At 40.6% G+C, this 22,149-nt stretch overlaps 1 protein-coding gene across 3 annotated transcripts in view; it reads left to right on the top strand.

The window, feature by feature from the left end:
* The window catches only part of LOC141797891 (solute carrier family 12 member 9), a 109,338-nt gene that overhangs the window by 1,732 nt on the left and 85,457 nt on the right, over nt 1–22,149 (top strand). For all 3 annotated transcript variants that reach the window (XM_074679580.1, XM_074679582.1, XM_074679581.1), the window contains exons 2-6: nt 4,175–4,309; nt 7,104–7,241; nt 7,705–8,019; nt 13,747–13,854; nt 13,988–14,099. In XM_074679580.1, coding sequence (XP_074535681.1) covers nt 4,175–4,309; nt 7,104–7,241; nt 7,705–8,019; nt 13,747–13,854; nt 13,988–14,099 — 808 coding nt within the window. The remainder of the gene's footprint in view (nt 1–4,174; nt 4,310–7,103; nt 7,242–7,704; nt 8,020–13,746; nt 13,855–13,987; nt 14,100–22,149) is intronic.

The raw sequence follows: 22,149 nt of genomic DNA, 5'->3' as shown, positions 1-22,149 counted from the left end.
CCCAAATGCTTTTCAGCAGACACAAGAGAGGATGAAAAGTCTCCTCATATTAAACTTTTTTTATTTCTTACTTTACTCAAACACTTATTCAAAGTTAAAGCTGACTGTCAAGACAGTCAGACACTTCATACTTCTCAAAATCCGTCTGTCAGTGCAGTGTGAGCTGTGGTAACATAGCCGAGCCAGACAAAAATGATCCAAACCCTCAGATCCATACAGAATAACATCTGATGAAGAGGGATTTTCTCCATCAGGAAGGAGACAGCTGATCCAGAACTTTAGCAGTCTTTAAATGCCAGATTCACTCTCAGGGAACTTTCAGTGTTTTCATGGCTGGAAATGTGTGTGTGTCAGGTGAGTCACAGTTTCACATTTGTGCTGTAGAAGCATAAACAGAGCACTGACTGTTGAGGAGCACAAAGAACCCACCACCATGAAGCTCTGACTCCCATTCCCTCTCACATATTATCTGTTCAAGTGTGTATTTCTCACTGTTTCACCTCCACTACATCTTCTAACTGCTGTACACACGCTGGGGCATGTCACGATGTGAACACACAAACACACTAGCTGTGCGTGCGTGTGTGTGTGTGTGTGCGTGTGTGTGTGTGTGTGTGTGTGAGGCTCATACTGTACTGTGCCAGCCTGCAGAGGAACTACACCAGTTTCATTGTGGATGTGAAACTGTTGTAAACGAAATCAGACTGAGAATGAGGAAGAAAAAGAGACGTATGCATTGTTTGATAGCATAAAACAATGTGGTACGCTAAATGTTCTCCAGAAAATCAAATGACATATTAAAAGTTAGCGTCCACTAAAGCAGTTTCATTTTAATACAGTCCCACTTTCTTGTGATCTTATTGCACACTGTGTCTCTGCTGGGTTTCTACTTTGAAAGGAAATTTGATTCATGTGACGCCGTCATGAGTGAAGCGGATAAAAACAGAAGTAGTTTCAGATATTGATGGCATGTGAATGTGTCCTGTAAGATGTCACAGTGGTGTACAGTCTTGTTTGTGTGGAAATGTGTGTGTATGGTCATGCATACACACACACACACTGATCCATTTGCCATACTTTTGATTGAATGCACATGACCTTCCTCAGGAACACTCAGAATCTGTCTGTGCTAATGAACCCTTCCAGGGTTCTGGACCAGCTTTGTAGACCAAACCTGTTTACACAAGTCAGAGGAGAAATATTGAGCTTACTTTTTCCAAACTCTCTCAAGATCTAAATCTGTCCGATCTCAAATGAACTAGTTTGCGCTAAATGCCTCATAAATGGTCTTTGGCCAAAGGAATTAACCTAAAATTTGAGTCATAAAAATCTTTTAATACAGCTTAGTGTGAGCTTTGTGGAAAGTAACTTTTTCCAAAGTCCAAGATTGATTGGTTTATTATATAGACTGCAGTAATTCCTATGAGCTACTAAATAAGACTTCAATTGTGCCAATCCTAAACACCCTTAAATCTCCGAATTAGCCAATATCAGTTCTCCAGGGTGGACTGGGAACCAGACTAATCTGCTAGCCTGTTGTTCACCTGCTGCTACAGATTCGTCTGGCCCCGCTCCCTGGAGTATAGATTTCTGGCCTGGTACAAATCAGGCCATCGCAGGTTTAAAGCGTTTTCTTTGGGGGCAGGGTCTTTAAAACTACTAACTCCTGTGATATCCACAGTCTCTAGACCAGTGTTTCCAAACTTGTTTCAAAGACAGCCAGTTTGAATTTCATTTAATCAACCAGTGCTCTTACTGACGTGTTTATTAAATGAAAGTAAAAAGTCAAATCAGTCCCTTAGTGTGCTCTAACCTCCTTGTTCCATCATGACAGACTGATGGAAGCAAAGCTCACCTGTCCCTCAGGTGTCTCTGATCCCTGATGATCAGTGGTCAGTTTTCTGCAGTGTTACGTGCTGCGTAAACATCAGCAAACTCTGCTCCTGACCAAGGAACATGTTCTCCATTAGGGGGCGATGTGGGGGAAATATGTCAGGATGGTTGTATGGCAGGATCTATGGCAGTCTGCCAGTGTCTGCATATTGTTTACCTTCCGTCTTTCCTTGACCCAGAGATAGCAAGGAGCTGCTCCACTTCAGATTTTAAAGCTCTTGAAGAATCCACAGCCGTTAAATGTCTCTGTTCTTCCTGGTCAGTTTTCTGCCAAAGGACGACGCAACCACAGTCTCTGTTGTTGATGTGGACATTTGGGAAAAAAAACGAGTCGATGTTCAGAGGTTTGATGTTTTGTTTTATGAAGAACTTGGATCTGTATCATGCTAAAGTTGATTTTGTGCGTTTCTGCCTTTCTCAGAGAGGACAGAGTATGGAGGAAAAGATTCATAAGGGAGTGACTCAGCTAAAGGGCAGCTGGTTGGAAATAAAGCCAGTTGCATTTTGGGCTGCCTACAAAGGGTGTACATTTTGACTGCCAAGCCAAACTGGCATTGTGGGTTTTATCAACTCACCATCAATACAATAAAAGCTGCCTCTGCTGGTTCTCCATCCAGTTTGGAAAATATGAAGTTGGTAAAATCAAATCAGATAATGTTTTATGTGAATGCAGCTGAAACCCTCATCTGTGCCTTCATCACGTCACACATTGACAACTGTTGCAGCTTCCTTTATGGCACAACCACTAACCATCTATATACTTCAGTACATTCAAAACTCTGCCGCCCACCTCCTCACCCGTACCCGTGACCACATCACTCCCATTCTTCAAAACCTCCACTGGCTCCCTGTCCCATATCACACTCAATTCAAAATCCTGCTACTGACCCATAGAGCACTCCACAACCAGCCCCCCCCTTAACCAAGAGTCACGCTCTACCTCTCCACCCTGTCCCGCACGCGTCCTACACCCTCTGCTCCTCAGCCGCAAACCCCCTGACAGTCCCTGAGGACAAAGCAGTGAACCTGGGGGGGCAGGGCCTTCTTTGTCGCCGCCCCCTCTCTTTGACAGCCACTCCCACAACTGGGTACTGAATTAGGTACTTTTATAGGTACTTTCCGAATTCCCTCGGTAGTACTGAGTACTAATTTAAGTAAAATCAAAAGGTACCATGTTGAGGTACCTAAACACATCCTTGTGACTGTGAGGGAGTCGTACACTAAAGAATAAATATATGAAATTGAAAAACTTTGGGATTTATTATTAACCACATAATTTTTTATTTCCACACAAACACACAAAAGTACTGAAAATTGGTACTGTTGAGCACTGATGCGGTAATACTGATCGACAGGTACCAAGCAACGGTAATGAATGATGAGTCACTGTGAATTCAGATTTTATAAATCAAAAGTACTTTTAGCAGCTGTACTTGATATTGTTGTGTACTCAAGAGGGAGTACTCGTACAGGTATCAGCGGTGTCGGACTGGGACTGAAAACAGCCCTGAACTTTGACTCGGCCCAGCCCACAACAACGGCCCCCCCTGGGATTACCACCCATGATGATGTCTCCTCTCCCATCTCCACTTGCACACAATTGCTGCCACCTCTGGAACAACAGCAGTAGGCCTATATTGTAAAGCAGGAGAGAGAAAAAAAACATGGCGGTGGCGCAGCGGCCGTTTAGCTGGCTGGCTGGCTGGCTGCACCAGCTGCTGCCGCCAGCGAGCCAGCAGCACCAAACGTTCTTGTATTCTCCAGAACGTCCAGATGACCAGTCCACCCCTGGGTATCGGTATGAAAAAAAAGTGGTGTCAATCATCCCAAATTTTTACTATTATTGCTATGAATGCACAACACCACACATGACCTCAATCTTCACAAACCAAACTATCACATTTGCTTCGTGTATAACTTCTTTCTTTCTGATTTTCTCTAAAGCAGGGTACAGGGTTCCTGTTAATGCAGAAAAAGGGGATTCACATTGAACACGAGCTTCTAGTTTCACTTTCTAAAGAAAGGCTTGTAATAACAAGCTGTTTGATGTGACAGCAGACATCCACTTTCGGTATAATTCACTAGGAAAGTCCCAGAGATGACCTATCTATTGTAAGGGAGGTAAAATAACGTGGCTGTAGTGTCAGTACAACGGCTCACATCCTTTATTCTCCATGTATGACCCCGTCTCTGTGAAGTTTAACTTCTCCTTTCAGCTACATCATTTCTAAGATCAAACTTCTGCTTCTGACCAGCTGACCTGTGTGTTCTGTCTGACTAGGGTTTGCAGTGGGACAGTCTGGACTGTACCAAGCCATCGCCATGTTCCTGGTGGCTTATTTCATCATATCTATGACCGTGCTGTCCGTCTGTGCCATCTCCACCAACGGAGCGCTGGATGCTGGAGGAGCATACTGTATCCTCCTCAAACACTCCTACTGATAGTCACATGACTTTTTGACACCCCTCAGTGTGTGTCGTAATCATGGGGATGGTCAACATATCACAAGCACACCAGTGTCAGCCTGACTGCAACATTCAGGTTTTTGAGACAGCACAGCTTATTCATTAACTCAGATATTAAACACTGCTCACCCACTGGGTCAGTTTGTTTCTCTGCCTGAACTCTGGTTAATAACTGGAGTCAGTGCTGATATTCATTGGCACTGAGCATCTCTACCATCCTCTGTAGGTAAGCATCATGCTTTTGCACAGAGACTCTTAAACAGCTCTGTGTCGGTGGTGCTCAGTACTGACCTGCTCATGTTGACATCAAATGTATTAATTGAACAAAGATCATTTGCAGTGTTAGCAGTAATGTCCAATTTTCCATGGCATGGTCTGGAAAGTACAGCTGAATGAAAGGAATCTATTTTTACCACAAGTTTCATGATTCTGCTTATTTTTCAGATATAGTTCAAACTGTGTTCAAAGTTTCTGCAGCCAGATCAGCTGTTTCCTGTTTCTGTGCTGAACTAAGCCAAAGCTGCGTTTTCTCAGCAGCACTTTACCCTAGGGTTTAAGAAGTTTAGTGGGGTATTGGCGAGATCTGGACTCTAATCTTCTTGGATCTTTAGACCTTGATGGAAAAAGTGGCAACTTTGGGCAGGGGAGACCTTTCTAATCTTTTGGAAAAACAGTGAAACTCCTGGGTACCCTGGCTGGAAATGTGGCTCAAATATCACTTTGCAGTAAATGTTGATATTTCCAATACAGTCATTAGTTCAAGGTTCAGTTTAATGTCATTTGAATCACGTTAAAAAACACGAAGGGACTGGAATCATCCAGACTACAGGTGTCAAAATCGTGCTATGGAGGGCCGAGAGGCTTCAGGTTTTCTTTCCAACCAAAAACTCCTGCAGCTGATTTCACTGATTAGTCCCTGCTCTCTGCTTGAAGGTGAGGTAATCAGTGAAATCATCTGGGGGAGTTTTTGGTTGGAAAGAAAACCTGCAGCCTCTTGGCCCTCCATGGCACAACTTTGACATCCTTGATCTAGACCAAGGGGTCTGCAGTCTTTACTTTCATAGGAGCCGTTTGACCTCAGCTCACCTGGATTAAACTCATCCAGAAGCCACAAAATCTACTTTATCTTCATGAAAAAGACAATGAAGTGGATAAAATTCTAAACATAGTTAAGTCCAGTAAATAATTTTCTAAATAAGACATTTTCTGAATTAATGAAATTGCCATGAAATGTCTTTTTAAAAAAAATTTTTTTTTTTTAAAATTGCAAATATTAAAAAATAAAAAATCAATGTAAAACAATTGCAAAAAAAAATCCAAAGATTGAAATTTCATAAATTTGCAAAAAATATTGGTAGTTTAAAAAAAAAATGAATAAAACTTGAATTTAAGAACATATAATGCTAATTTTGCTTTTCATCTATTATTTGCTAATGTCTTGCCACATATCAATCATGTATATAATAATTTGTCACAATGTCAGTTAAATGAATTCATCCACACAGAATTAAAATCTGTATTTTCTTCCAGATTAGTCTTTTTGTAGATGTAGTTATCTTCCCAGGGCTGTAAAACTTGAGGTTAGCCACAGGTGCATGGAAAGTTGGTGGGCTGTTGATGTTGTAGGAGGTGAAGTAGAGCGGTGGCAGGCTTTATTGACAGATGGGATGAAGATTTAGTTCAACTAAATGTTAACGCAGGATTTTATTTAGTGTCAGTGTCTTTAATCATCAATACCCTCTGGAAGAAAAATAAAAATCTGTAATATTTTTTAGAGCTTCAAGGAGCCACTGCAAAGGAGTCAAAGAGCCACATGAGGCTGTGTGGTCTCAAAAAGACGCTGCGCACTTGATGTCCTACATACCACACCTTCACAGCAAAGGGTGTGTATCGCTCGATCTCCGGCCATCTATAGCAATAAATCCAAACTTTCCTGAGAGAACGACTAGAACTTGGTTTGCTTGCCTTGATAACACCGCTTGATCTTATTTTGTTTTATTTGACCTTTATTTCACCAGATAGAAAACGGGTGCGATTGCAAGCGGTGACACTTGCAGGACACATTTGTGCACTTGTCAGGTCATGATTTAAATTTATTAGCTAATGTTTATTTAATTTTTTTTGTAAGAACGTTTATAGTGTGATTGATTTCTTGTGAAGTCTTAAAAAATCACAACACAATAGTTTTTTTTAATTTATCTATCTCATTCATTTATTTATTTTGTCCCCTGCCTCATGGTAATTATTCTGTGTGTTTCAGCATAAATAGCCATCTGTGCTCTCGGTTGCCAACCCCTGGTTTAAACTGTCTCTGTGTGTACCACTGAGACCAGATCCTTACCTAGACTCTCAGGGAAGCCCCTGTAGGTGGGGGACTACTTTCGTAAAGTCCAGGAAATTTGGGTGTGAGACTTGCAGCTCAGAGTGTCTCTTGGTCCAGGAGCGAAGTCTGCAGGTCTCACACCCCTCATCAGAAACACAGAAACAGGAGACTTTGAAAGCAGCATTCTGAAGATTTCTCAATTCCACTGTTATAAAGATGAAAGATCTGTTTCAGGTCAGTTACAAAGAAATACCACACACACACACACACACACACACACACACACACACACACACACACACACACACACACACACACACACACACACACACACACACACACACACACACACACACACACACACACACACACACACACACAAAGATCTCTCTGACTGCACATTCCCTTAACTGGTGATCAGATATGATAAGCCGGGCTCTGGGCCCAGAGTTCGGTGGCAGTATTGGGATCATGTTCTTCCTGGCTAACGTGTGCGGCTGCGCTCTCTACGTGCTGGGTCTGGTTGAAGCCATCGTGGCGACCTTCGGAGTACCTGAGGGTGAGTTGGGTTTCTGTAAAATCACACTGAAAGGAGGACATTGTCTCTTTTGTCTTATAGTTCTTGTCACAGGAGACGTGATGACCTTCTGTTCGGGCCATCACTGAAAAGCTTCGAAGGTGTCTCAAACTTCTGTGGGAGTTTCATCATGTTTTCCACTCGGTGAAACTCTCAGTTTGCATCTGGTTGTATGAAAGCACACGTAAGATGACCGTAACTCTGACTGTGAGCATTTTCCACATTGGATTTTGGCTGAGTCACTCGTTCCACATCCTTTCAACAGATGGTGATACAGGAATCAGAGAGTTGCTCCCAGCTCAAGAAGTCAAAACCACAGCATTTTTGGTTTCATGAACAGAATCCCCAGAGAATGATGCAGAGGAGGCTTGAATTTCTGCTTTAGAGCATCTTCTGTCAGTGGTTGGTTTGCGCTAAAAGTCTCTCTCCTCCTGATGATCATTAGATGGGACTCTGCCGACGTCCCCCTACCAGGTGCTGCCGTCTGGATACTGGTGGTCTCTGCTGTATGGCACAGCTGTGGCCCTGCTGTGCCTGCTGGTGTGTCTGGTTGGAGCCCACATCTACGCTAAGGCCACCTTCCTCATCTTCCTGGTTGTCATGTTCGTCCTTGGCACCATCTTCGTCAGCTTCTTTGCAGTACGACCCCGCACCATTAACCTGCCCAGCTCCACTGCCATCAATGGAAGTGGGCCTGGGTTCCCCACCACAGCAAACTTCACAGGCTTCAAGCTGGACACGCTGCTCGGGAACCTGAAGGGTAAGGGGTTGGGCTGGGAAAACGTGCTTGTCCCCCATTTGATTCTGTCATGATTTTGTGGTGTTCAATTGCGATTCTTTGATATTTTCGCTTTTTGTGATTTTAAGTTCCCTTTTTTAACATCAGACCAAGGGAAAAGGTGAATGATGATGATGATGATGATGATGATGATGATTTCGCAATGGCACATATCACACGCTAAAGACATACAGAACTTGATGACAACAAGCCTTTCACTATTTACCTCTTGCATTTGGGATGACCCCACCTGTGAGTTTCCTTTTGAACAGCTACAGGGCGCCTGGAGGTCATGTGACCTGAGCTGTGTCTCTGATTGCACGATCAAATGATCCTAATAACTTCTAAACCACAGAGATAGGAAAGAATTCACTCACCGTACAGTGTGTGCCAATAGTGAAATCAGAGTTTTAGACTCCAGCTGTTTTTTGAACCAGGCTGTAAATGTGTTTTTAATGCTGTAAAGTCTGTTTTTATGGCTGGGTGTGAACGTGACTTCTGGTCTTTCTGCAGCTAGACTCAAGCAGATTCTCAACGAACAGCAACTTTTAGCACTTCTGCATAGGTTTCATTTTTACTGACCGGATTCAGACCGCACCCACCCCTTATTCATTTATCATTATTTATAAAGGCAGCGTTGTCCACAACAAATTTCCCAAAGGGGACGATCAAGTGTACTCTTACTCTCTTTGTGTGGTCTATATTACCAAACGGAATATTGAATAACAAACGGGTTTGTTTTCACTTCAAAAGGACAAAACACAAAACCAGCTGTTATTCAAAATTGTGTTTCTTTGATTAATAATTGAATAACAACTTAATGATTGAACGAATGATACAGGGATGAAAAAATAAACCTGATCTTTTTTAGTTCAAACCGCTGGTTTACCGTGGCTGACTATCTGAAGGGTGTCACCTGCCGCACAGAACAACATCCAGGGCAATGGGTGTCACCCAAAAAACAAGTCAGCCAATGAGGATGCATTCCTCACAAAGCCCACCCACTCCAGAGGTTTGTGCCAAAAATCACCATCAAAAAGTCAGGAGCAAAAGTCTGATCAGTGAGGAAAAAGACAACTGTAAACAAAAGACCTGATGAAAGAAAAGTAAAAGGCTAATTATTTACACAATTACACAAAAAGTTTAATTCCAACTAATACATTTTTTGCTTAAGTTAGATTATATCTTTCAAATTTTATTTTTTGTTTGCAATTTGAATGTTTTTTTTAATCCTTTTTGGCATGCATCTAATTCCATAGGACCTGGTATACCAAGAGAGAAAGGAGACAAACACGGCTGTTGAATTAGAAGTGGTGAAAGGTTTACACAGAGAGGTCAGATCAGACCGTTTGTAGGGACCAATGCAGGTGAAAGAACAAAATGAAAGCAAAAAAATGCTAAATTATAGCATAATCTGAGAGTGGCAGTCATAAAAAATGTTCTTCCATTTATATTTTTAGTATCTCATTCATTCTGAATAAACAGAAGAAAAGCATTCACACGTTTCATGTTGCTACACCTTCATTGTATCATCATTAAAAAGATGGAAAACAACACTAACTTTAGGTGGTTCAGGCATTCGAATCATGCAGGAGGATCATTGCAGTATTAAAGATTTCAGCCATGTAATGTTAATAACTTCACATGCACATTTTTCTGATGTGCTGATCGAATGTGTTTCCTCTATCGATTTGCTTTCAAAAAAAGTGAAAATAGAGAGGCTGTTATCAGTTTTAAAACACTCCCATGTCCATGATAAAGTCTCTGCAGAGAACATTCAGACGACGCTGGATCAAACTTTTTAAGGACGCTTTATTGATTACAGGATTGAAGTGAAGATGATTGTTTCAATCCTCACAATATTATCATATAAACGTGAAGTGTGTGTGAAAAAATGACTCTTTCACAGCAAAAGTCGTTCATGGGATCACAACCAATCAGCTTGTCTCAAGGTACGAATATCCATAGAGCTCTGGTTTACCTGTGTGTAATTGCACACAATCAACACACATCTTGACCAGGCACCAAAAAAAAGTATACAGTTATAGTAAATGATTTGAAAATGTCAAACTTCTACAGGCACAGGTAGGGACATAGTCCCATAGTTATAGTTTGGATCAGGGGTCTGCAATCTCTACTTCCATAGGAGCCATTTACCTCAACTCAAGAGGATTAAAGTTGTTCCAGAGCCACAAAATCGACTTTATCTTCACAATGAAGACTGTAAAGTGTATACAATTCTATACATAGATGAAATCTGCGGAAAACTTTTCTAAATGAAAAGGTTTAATGAAATTGTACATCAGATGTCTTAGTTTTTTATTTCTAATACTTTTTCTAAAATGTTAAAAAAACAATTGAAATTTCAAAATTTTGCAAATATTTTTTTTTAAAGAAAATTATATACATTTGCTGAAATAAAAAAGAATTAACATGCAGAAATTAATAGAAAATTAAAAAACAAATACTTGCAAAAATCACAAATTTACAAAAATTGTTAAAAAAATAGCAAAAGTAAAGAATTTAAATAAAAAAGGAAAAAAATTCAGATTTCTTGATTTTTCAAAAATATTCACAAATTAGAAAGTAGAAATTAAATGTAAAAAACTGCAAAAACTATACACTTCTTGAAACTTTAAAAATTTTCTAAACTTCAAAAAAGAAAGAAAGAAATTGTTTTTATTCATTAATAAAATGAATGAATAAAAGTTTTCAAAGAATACTTGAATTTAATTACATAAATTGGACTTATCACTCCCATCACTTACCTAAAATTTAGGTTGCAAAAGACTTTAGAAATTTAATTCAAGTTAAGTTGAATCAGCACTGAAACAATCCATAACCCAGTGCTGAGGAGAGCTTCATATCATTTTTAATGCTCCTTTATTTAATGTCCAATATCTTCTCTGGATGTGGACGTCCCTGGAAAGCTCCTACCATTTGCTGCTCTCTCTGTTTGCAGGGATTTTTCCCCAAGCACATGATTCCTGAGCTAACTGGTCTAACTGGGGAATGCATGCAGGCACATGTGACACTGATTACACCGTCAGGCTTTGAATAATCTCAAGATCTGACTCAATAAGACACACACACTCAGGGACATGTCATATTGTTATTTTGCAGTTTCATTGATGTTACAATCCTCATTTTTTGTGCGTTAAAAGAAGGATCAAACACTTAGTCACTCCTTCAACCCCCACCTAATGGTTTCTGAGGAGCCAGGTTTCTGAGGAGCCCGGTTCACTGAGGACGCAGCACAGTTCTGCTTTTTTTGGCTGTGTCAATGATTTAGTATGAGTCTTAGTGTTTGGTAATGACGATCAGAAGTCTTCTGTTATAGACATCACACATTAAAGGAGAGTTTCACTGTTTTCAGATAAAGGCCCTGTTTTCACACAGCATGGTGGCTGAATAAGTCATGGAAGTCTCTTTGGTCATGCATTTTGAATTAAAAACTTTGTTTCTGTCATTAAAGTTAAAGAGTTTAGCTCCTGTTGTGTGGGAACATCAGGGTGGAAAGTGTCTTAGTTGAAATTAACCTTTTGCCAAGCAGTAGGATTCTTTTTTTTTTTTAATTTATTAAATTTTGAACCAGAAAGAGCTGCAAAATTTTCCTCTCCAAATCCCCTGATCCCAGTGACAGGAACATTAATTTAACCACAACAAAAACAAGTTAGATGCTGCTGCTGCTGCCTTGATCTGTAAGTTAGATTGTGATTTTACTCTGAAGTACTAATTTGATGGTTTGAGTCCAGCATTTTCAAACAGACACATTTTATTTTTTTATTTTTTTATTTTTATTTTATTTTATTATTTGATTTTACCTTTATTTAACCAGGAAGGTCCCATTGAGATTAAGAACCTCTTTTTCAAGGGAGTCCTGGCCAAGAGGCAGCAAAGTTACACAGTAAAATTATGGCAATTTACAACCAAAAATTAATATTACAAAAAACAGCTACAATTAGAGGAGGCTGTCTTTAGTGCTCTCAGTCTGGATTTAAATCATTTATAGAAACAAGATCAGTTAATTTCCAGTCTTTTTGCAACATGCTCCATGCAGAAGGAGCAGAGTATACAATGACTTTGAGGGTTTTTCTTTGAGTTTTTAAACAACATTAGCTTGGTCTTATCAGCATTAAGAACTAGTTTTAGCTCTTGAAGTGTGTGCTGGACAACATCACAAGCTTTCTGCAAAGATTCAATAGCCTTAGCTGGGGTTATGCCAAAACAATGTATAATTGTGTGAAAGGCATAAAAATACATACTGGCGTCTGACACGTTTTGTCCCAAATCATTAATGTACTTAATGAATTGGAGAGGCCCTAATACTGAACCTTGTTGAACCCCATTGTGGACACTGTCACAGAAGCCTGACTGCAGGTTTGAAAGAAGCTCATTTGAGTGTAGGAAGTGTATTAGTTGATCACACACACAAAGGAATCGAGAATAACAAACAATAACAAAAAACAAAGAAAACAAAGGTCCAGTGGATCTGAAATAAACTGAAGTAGCATCCCACCTCCAGGAACTTTCGTTGGGCCCTCTTTGCCGTCCCAGAGATAGACACTAGACCAAGGGTCTTCAACCTGCGGCTCTGGAGCCTCATGCGTCCCTTTAGCTTCTTTGCATTGGCTCCTTGTAGCTTTAAAAAATATTACAGAGTTTTTATTTTTCTTACAGAGGGTGTTGATGATTAAAGACACTGACACTAAATAAAATCCTGTGTTAACATTTAGTTGAACTAAATCTTCATCCCATCTGTCAATAAAGCCTGCCACCGCTCTACTTCATCTCCTACAACATCAACAGCCCACCAACTTTCCATGCACCTGTGGCTAACCTCAAGTTTTACAGCCCTGGGAAGATAACTACATCTACAAAAAGACTAATCTGGAAGAAAATACTGGTTTTAATTCTGTGTGGATAAATTCATTTCACTGACAACCTGCTGGCTCAATATACAGGCTTGATATGGAGCAAGACATTAGCAATTAACAAAAAATGATGACTTGAGCAAAATAATCCAGTCTTATCGGATTCAAGTACTCTTTCAAAAATTTTTAATTTTATTTAAATGTATATATATAATTCTTATTTTTGCAATTTTTAGAACTTCAAAAAAGTTCAATTTTTGCAATTATTTTGCAATTTTTGGAAATTTTTGGAAATTTTGAAATTGAAATGAATATATATTTTCTGAATGTTTTCTCAAAATTTTGTGGAATTTTGAAATTTTGCACATTTATTTTATTTTTACAAATTTCCTTTTTTTTTTTCCCCGCAATTTTATAAACCTTCAAGCTGAGGCTAATTGGCTCCCATAAGAGTAAAGGTTGCAGACCCCTGTACTAGATTGAGACACAATGCTGGTTGCAAGACACTGCCACAGGACCAGTTCCCTGATGGTTTCAACCTCTTACTCAGCCAAAAACCTGAGCAGGTAAACCTCAGACCAGAAAAAAAAAACCAGAGGCCTCCTGGTAGACAAAGGATGTGGAGGATGTGAATGTGTGCAGTTACTGCTCTGTAAACATCAGCCGAGCAGTGCAGAGTGCTGTCTGCTGTAAAGCATGTGGAAGTTTGGAGGCCAGCAGGTACAGCAAAAGACTGTCTGCCAACAAACTTAAATGAACTTTTCTGTTTGAAGAGTGATGGTGCTGATAAAAAGCACATCTACAGTGACCCGTCTGCTCTTATCTCTCCACACAGCTGACTACACCGTGGATTACACAACAGGAAATATGATGACCTTTGCTACTGTTTTCGCTGTGATGTTTAATGGCTGCACCGGCATCATGGCTGGATCCAACATGTCAGGTAGGTTGTGTGTGTGTGTGTGTGTGTGTGTGTGTGTGTGTGTGTGTGTGTGTGTGTGTGTGTGTGTGTGTGTGTGTGTGTGTGTGTGTGTGTGTGTGTGTATGAACACACAGTAAATTTGTCCCTCCAACAGGTGAACTGAAGAACCCCAGCTACTCCATCCCCCGTGGAACCATCACAGCCGTCATCTTCACCTTCATCACCTATAACTTGCTCAGCGTGCTTGTTGCCTGCTCCTGTGACCGGTCAGTGTGACACACACACCCACACACACATGTATAGGCACATGTGGTTCTATCCAATCCATGCCTCGTCATTTTCATCCTGAAACAAAAAGTGTTGTGAAGCTGCTGTTGAACATCATTCCAACCTGATCCGAACAAAGTGATTAAACCTTGATGTGGGTAGGGGAGCGCAGCGCTGCAGTAATAGATACAGCAGATGAAATCCAATACTTAGTGACTATCAGATAATGCAAACAGGGTTCATTTTCTGCTTCACCAATCAGGACTGAAGCATCAGTGAAAAATGATTCCAAAACCAACTATTCTAAGTTTAAAGGTTATCCAACACCAGGTGTCACAAAATCAATCTCACCACCTGCAGAATGCACCAATGAGAGAGCAGACTGGCTCACCTCACACACAGCAACCCAGAGAGACCCATGAAACATGCAGAAGTGATGTGTGTCCCACCCTCTGGAGGGACTTGGAAACGTTCCTCTGGACCAATGGTTACACAAATACCTCTGCAAAAATCAGATGACAGAGTCCTTGAACGGCCGGCTCCACTTCTCAGACAGGGTTGGATTGTAAGACCACGTTACACTCAGTGAGTCAGAAAGTAAACTCAACATGTCTGCATGCACATGTTTCTGTCCCACCAAGCCAAATACTTTCAGGTTTCACTTTTTAACAGATGCTTGAAGTTTCAGTGTTAACTGAAAGAAACTCTGAACAGATGCTGCCAACTGTATTTGATGCAACAGGGTGCCTTAAAGACAGTATTTAGTTAAGTCAGATTTATAGGGAACATGAAAACAGATACTGTGATTTTTGGACTATTGGGCACACTGGAATATAAGCCCCACCAACTAAATTTAGGAAGAAAAAAGAATTGTACGTATACAGGCTGCACTTGACCATGACCTGCACGTTGTAACATGATATATTTACACAGAAAGGGGTCAGCCTGATACCATTGCATTTTGTCCCCCAAAACATAACAATAATAGACCTTGGCTAATACCTGGCTTCTTTTTTTCTGTCACTGAAACAATATTAACCCATGCCTGTGCAGGTACCAGATGAAACTCCAGGGGAATTTTGTCAGAAAGCCGTGTGTAAAAGCCATTCAGGGGGACACATTCCTTTAGCAGTCACAGCATGGTCTGATCCTGGATCAGCATCCATTTTTACCTGATAGCTCTCTCTGACCAAGCCCACCGGTGTAGCGTAAATTATCTTTAAATATTCTGCTTTAACTTTTCTAATCAACTGATGGAGCTTGTTGATTTTGTCTTGAATTACATCATTTGTAACATTACATGCTGAAGTCGTGCATATTTTTAACCCTAACCCTATTTATCCATTTTAATGTAAAGCAAGAATAAGCTAAAGGCTGATACTGGGTCTACAATCATTTTGTTATTTTAATTAGGCCCATATGTATTCTACAGGCTGAAGATAAATCCTAAATTATCACAATGCTCAAATAACAATGTCCAAAGTATTTATATTTGTTTAACACAAAGGGCCCCACATGACAGTGAGATGGGCATTTGTCTTTTTCTGTAGATTTGAAATAACCTCCTTAGGACTCTGTGTGGTGAGCTCTGGTGTGACGGTGCGCTCTGGCTGTGTGCTCTGTCCTCACCTGTCCTCTTGTGTCTCTCCTTCATACCACGGGCCGCTCTGTTTGGCTCTCCTCCGACGATCATGGGAGATCATTGTTGCTGAATGAGTACAACCTAAAGAGCGCCGCCTGTGGGCCGTATAGAATCTATAAATTAGCTGCACCATTGTTTAAGCCGCAGGGCTCAAAGCATGAAAAAAAAGTATCGGCTTTTATTCTGTAAACTAGGATACTTATCTGGTTCTACCTGTCAGGTTCTGTTTGAGGCCGGATGAGGACCTTTGAACTAACACTAAACAGCACCTGGAGTGTTGCTGACGCTGGATGTCAGGGTGGCTTAAAACAGATCCCCAATGCTCACTGTGAAGTGGAGCTCACCATCTGTTTAAAAATACTGTTTTTTTATGACAGACTGAATTCAATGTTCTGAAACAGACTCCTCTCTATGAATCCCTCTGAGACACATCAAGAAATTGGTGAATAAGGTGAAATTCTCGTTCTTCTTGGGGGTGGATATTTGTTTCTGAAGTCTGTGGGGGATCAGGGAACTTTCTTGGTCAATTTCCCAGTGAAGGATTGAGTTCTTTTAAACCCGATGTAGGAAATAAAGCCAATATGAAAGGGATTAGATAATGACACAATCTAACACTCAGAGTTTAAGCTGGTAAGTTGGAGTGTACTTTGAGTTAGAAATCAGAGGGAGGACCAGTAAAAAAGCAGAGAAAAGGAGGGGTGTTATATTCAATACGATAGAAACTAGAAATGAATGATGTTAGAAAGGACACGGCTTTTTGATTTTGCTTGGAGCATTTGAATGTCAACTTAAAAAAACTCTTGGGAACTTTAAAAATGGCATATGCAGCTCACCGGCTATCAAGGATATTCAGGGAGTTTTTGTCCTCACCTTACTTTATTTCCAGAGGTGTTTTTACTTATTCATCTATTTCCTCTCCTCTTCCCCCCTCACTCCATCCGTCACTTTCTATCTGCCGTAGCTGAGTGCCAGAGTTCAGTATCGATGCCGCTCTAAAGCGAGTGTTGCCAAGGTGCTAAACTGACATGACAGGGCTATAAAAGAGCATTGGAGATCAATACTGCTATCATTTACCCTGCCACACTGTCCTCCCTGTGTCTGCAGAAGCTCTACTCCATCTTCTCCCACAATAACACATCATACCTGAACTTTATGTTGCTGTTACATATCTTTGATACATCCTAAGTTCTTGATCTCAGAGGAAAGCAGTGACAGAGAATGAGCAGCTGGAGTCAGACTGGTTTAAAGTAAGACCAGCCACCACTGAGGCCCCTCACTCACATGACCCAAGAAAGAGGCCAGAGGGGTCCCTCACATGACCTGTGTGTGTGTGTGTGTGTGTGCATGCATGAGATTGTTAAACAGCTCAGCTTAATCACTAGTATCTTTCGTCTGCAAAAAAAATCCATAAACTGTCATATGGACAAAAACAAAAAAAACCCCAGAATTCTCAGTTCCATGTGTCAGAGACAGATGCAGGTATTTCCTGCAATGAGTGAGAAAGGCCACAAAGCCCCTTCATCTGCAGGTCAGATACATTTCTGTGTCCTGCCTGTACAAAGACAGGTTAGGGGTAATGTGTTGTGGGCAGGTGGTAAAGTGAAGTAAGATCATTTCAGATGATTTCAGTGGTTGAAAATCTGCTGATACAGCTAAAACAGAATCCTCAGAGAAAACAGCCCAGAGCTAAGTTATTTTGGCCTGACACAGCTCTCTAACACCCTGCTTCATTTAAAATGATTGTCGAGAGGTGCGCAGTGATCATACATCTTAGATCACACGTGCTGTCAGCGTGCTTGTGCTCGTGCATGAAGTGAACCGTGCTGAAGCCCACCTCTCCGAAGCGTGCCAAAGCAGAGAGGTGAATCGTGCTCAAGCACGGCACGGTTTGCCAGTGTGACCGCTTCCTAAGGCTTCCTGCTCCATAAACCCCCTTCACTCTGATTGGCCAGCCCTCTGGAGGGATAACAGGAGGCAAAGCTATAGGCAAACCTTGGTGTCTGAGGCCCACCCCGCTAATGTGTCAGGAAAGAGATCCCCATGTGATGACTTCACCATTTTAGGAAGTCTGGTGAAGATGGTCCAGACCAAACGTCCAACCAGATGTTTTTGGAGAGTCCAAAAAAAAAAAAAACAACAAAAAAAAACAACAAAAAAAAACAAAAAAAAACAAAAAAAAAACAAAACAAACAAAAAAAAAACCAGCAACAAAAAAACATGAGAATGTCAGCTGTCAATCATTGTTAAATGTGATGTAAAGCCTTGTCTTTAACCTCTGATGATGAATATAAATGAAACTTAAAAAAAGGGGACTGGAATACGTGAATGCCAAATAATATCTTTAAATCATCACAACAATCAGATAAGAGAAACATTTCTACCAGGCGTATTCATTTTGGTTTATTCGTTTTTCAAAGAATCACCACGGCACACTCCACACCCATCTGGAAATTTGACCTATACTGCAGCCAACCACCAGGGGGAGCCGTCGTTTTGGTGACTTGATTTCAGGCGAGCAACATGACAACCATTTTTTACAGTCTATGGTTCAAACAGGGTTTTCATGAGTCATGGTCCAGAATCAAACACAGCTGGGTAACAAACAGAATAATGTGTGCTCATGTTTCATTTGTGATGGAGAACTGAAGCTCCTCATAAACATCTGGCTCTGTGAAACGCTCCAGCTCATGTTGACCTCTTTATGACCCATACTGTTGATTAGCATCCAGTTACAGATCTGATGATATTTCATGGCTCCTCTGTCCACTTCACAGATCCACTCCTGACAAATAACTCAGAGGAGTTTCAAAGAACAAGAAGCTGCTGCTGTCCCCTTCATAGACTGTGAGTGTGTGTTGGTGTGTGTGTGTTTGGCTTTAGTTTGGCAGTGGTCACACTGTTTTCACCCAGAAAAAATCAATTGGAAGCAGGTCAGTGGAGAACTTCATGTGGATGGAGTCACTAATCTGGACTCTTGACACACCGGCCTGTGTGTGAACTGTTCCTGCTGCAAGCTAATGAAGATCTCCTTCAACTCTATGGGAGGGATTTGCTCTGATCAGCTGTGCTTTATTCCTGGTATTTGCAGCCACATGTGACGCTATGTGCTGTGCTCAATGAGTGAGTGTGTGTGGCCTTGTGTAGAGACAGCTTGACTGACAGAAGAGAGGAAAAGTAAAATATTTTAACCACAGACAGGTAAGAGGAAGTGAGGAATGGGGCGTTGTTGAGATGTTCAGTTCCCTACACAGTGCAGAGTATTTGGTTATGAAGCACAGAGGGAGCACAGGCCCACGGGCTGTAAAATCTCTTTTTATTGGTTTCACGCTCAGGACGTCTCGCCTGGCCTTATCTTTACATGGCTCGGGGTTATTTGGTTTATTGTGGCTGACCAGAATTGATCTGATCTGTATCCCATCTCCCTGAGGAAATGCTGAAGGTAATGACGTCTGTGAAGCAGCTGAATTGGTGCTGACAGGGTATTTACTGATTCTACGCCTGTTCCTGTAAACACTCAGGCAGACCAGACGAGGCGTTTCCTTCAAACGCTGGTCATCACGAGGAAACTGGAAATCTGAAATGATATTTATCATGGTTTGTGTTTGTTATCATGCCTTTTGACATGATTGTGCTGATATTTGTCCTGCATTGATACGTGGAGAATTTACTGCTCTCACATCCTCTGATAAACACAATGGGCCCCTTGTGCTGCGTGGAAAAGGTAGCCGCACAATATTTGATAACTAACTCCCAGTAAAGCACCCATTGTTAGGCCACAGCACCTATCAGCACATGATCAGTGGCCTTATAGTAACACTGACAGCTTTTCTAATGTGTTACCTGTGTGTATGCAGCGTGCTGCAGTGTGTTTCATCCTCTGCTTTCAGGGAAACATTTTCATTCTGAGCTGCTTCTGCTGCATTAAGTGGGCTCAGTCCCAGAAAGACAAATATTACCAACAGTACCTAAAGTGCATCATGAAGCATCATTGATTTTCTGTAAGGAAATTAGAGGTAGACCTAAATTTATTGTGAGGCAGGACCACAACTTCCACACACAGAGCAACTTGTTCCAGAAATGAGGACGATCGTTCTTAAAATCACACAAACTCCTAAAGAGAACATTTTCTGAAATGAGCTTCCAAATGTCTGTGTGTGAACACAATCACAGTATGTGGTGGATCAGAATGAAGAGAGCAGGATGAGTAATCTGACTTTCATCTGGACACACAAGCTCACGTCAGGCTAAGGGAATCATCGGGAGTAAAATATGAGCTCTTGTATTACAGTGATCTGTCATGTTAGGAGCCTGATGCCGACTCCTGTGTGATTGCAATGATGGCTGAATCTCTGTACTATAGACCGAAAATCCCTCTATGGCAGGGGTCTGCAACCTTCACTTTCAAAGGAGCCATTTAGCCTCAGCTCACCTGGATTAAAGTCATTCTGGAGCCACAAAATGTACCTCATCTTCACAATAAAGACAACAATGTGTATAAAATTCTCTCTCTCTCTCTCTCTCTATATATATATATATATATATATATATATATATATCTATCTATCTATCTATCTATCTATCTATCTATCTATCTATCTATCTATCTATCTATCTATCTATCTATCTATCTATCTATCTATCTATCTATCTATCTATCTATCTATCTATCTATCATCTATCTATCTATCTATATATATATATATAGTTAAAGTCTAGTGAATAATTATGTAAACAAGAATTCTTTTGAATTTGTGCAAGTCTGTATGTCTATATGATAGTTTATTCCTCCCAAAAAAAAGCAAAGATTTTTGAAAATTTTTGAAATTCTAAAAAAATACGTTATTTAAAAAAATAGAAAACAAATGAAAATAAATAAATGTAATAAAAATAAATGATGTAATAAAATAATAAATAAATAAAAACACAAAAAATTCCGAAAAATTTGCTAAATATCCAAAAATAATTCAAATGTAATAAATTTGCAAAAATATTGAAATTATTAAAAGAAATCTCAAACGGGGTACCATCTATTGACAATAAGCTTAATATTTTTTGATGTTTGCTAATGTCTTGCCACATTCCTAGCATGTATGTTAAGCTGGCATGTTACTCCATCCACACAGAATTAAAATCAGTATTTTCTTCCAGATTAGTCTTTTTGTAGATGTAGTTCTCTTCCCAGGGCTGTAAAACTTGAGGTTAGCCACAGGTGCATGGAAAGTTGGTGGGCTGTTGATGTTGTAGGAGGTGAAGTAGAGCGGTGGCAGGCTTTATTGACAGATGGGATGAAGATTTAGTTCAACTAAATGTTAACGCAGGATTTTATTTAGTGTCAGTGTCTTAGATCATCAATACCCTCTGTAAGAAAAATAACAATTCTTTATTTCAATAATATTTTTTAAAGCTACAAGGAGCCGCTGGAAAGGAGGCAAAGACCCGCATGAGGCTCCAGAGCCACAGGTTGAAGACACCCGGTCTATAGGATCCCACTGTGTATTCCATAGAAACATGTAAGGTGTTTAGCTGGCAGTCTCACAGGGGGTGATAGAGCCGTGAACAGACAGAAACCAATGTGATCCCAACCCAAAAAAAAAAAAAAAACCTTTCATGTTTCATGGCATAAGGATTTAAGTTGATGGTGTCACTCGGTTATCCAATTCAAAATTGCCCACATCTCTGAAGTAAGCATTCAAATCAGACTCTTAATTCTGCATGCAAACATTTAAAATGATCCTGTTCCTGTAAATAAAAGGGTTTATTTAATGAGGTAAGCTGAACCCTGTGTTCCCTCCTTATTTTGATAAATGGTGCTTTGAAGGCTTGCAGTTGAGAGTCATAATTATGATAATTCATAGGAAAGTTTGCATATCTACCACTGGAGGAGTCAGTTGTTGTTGCAGTTGCAGAAGTTGTCCAAAGGGTGGCAGTGCTGCTCTCTTTCCAGTGAAGCCCATTCTCCATTTAACAGGAAGATTTAGAGTGACAAACTAACCTTTACATAAGGCTCTTCTAAATTGCCACCCTCTGCAAATTGCAGTTCTGCATCATAGCTTTAAAAGGCAAAGCGGTTAAGATTGTGTTTAAAGTGAATGTCAGGGAGGTGGGAGAGCAGCCACTGAAAATGATTGTTCTCAGGGTAAGGGGACCTTTTTATAGCTGCCTACCTGAGCCTGTGTGTGTGTGTGTGTGTGTGTGTGTGTGAGCTGATCTCACAGGATCAGTGCTCTCTTTCAGGTGTAAGTGGGGGAGACGGGGGTTGTCGGGGTGTGCTCATTATAATGAGGTCATTTAACCCACAGCTTCAGTTTGCTCAGACCTGGTTTCAACATGAGCTGTGACTTCCCTCAACAGGCATTCCTCCTGTTTTTTGGGGGCAGCTGTGGCTCAGTGGGTTGAGGGTTTGATCC

This window comes from Halichoeres trimaculatus, unplaced genomic scaffold (assembly GCF_033239565.1).
Source record: "Halichoeres trimaculatus isolate MK-OKI-2021-1 unplaced genomic scaffold, fHalTri1.1 fHalTri1_scaffold_9, whole genome shotgun sequence".
In the NCBI taxonomy this organism is placed as follows: domain Eukaryota; kingdom Metazoa; phylum Chordata; class Actinopteri; order Labriformes; family Labridae; genus Halichoeres; species Halichoeres trimaculatus.
The sequence above is the reverse complement of the archived record's forward strand: the minus strand, read 5'-3'. Positions and strand labels throughout refer to the sequence as shown.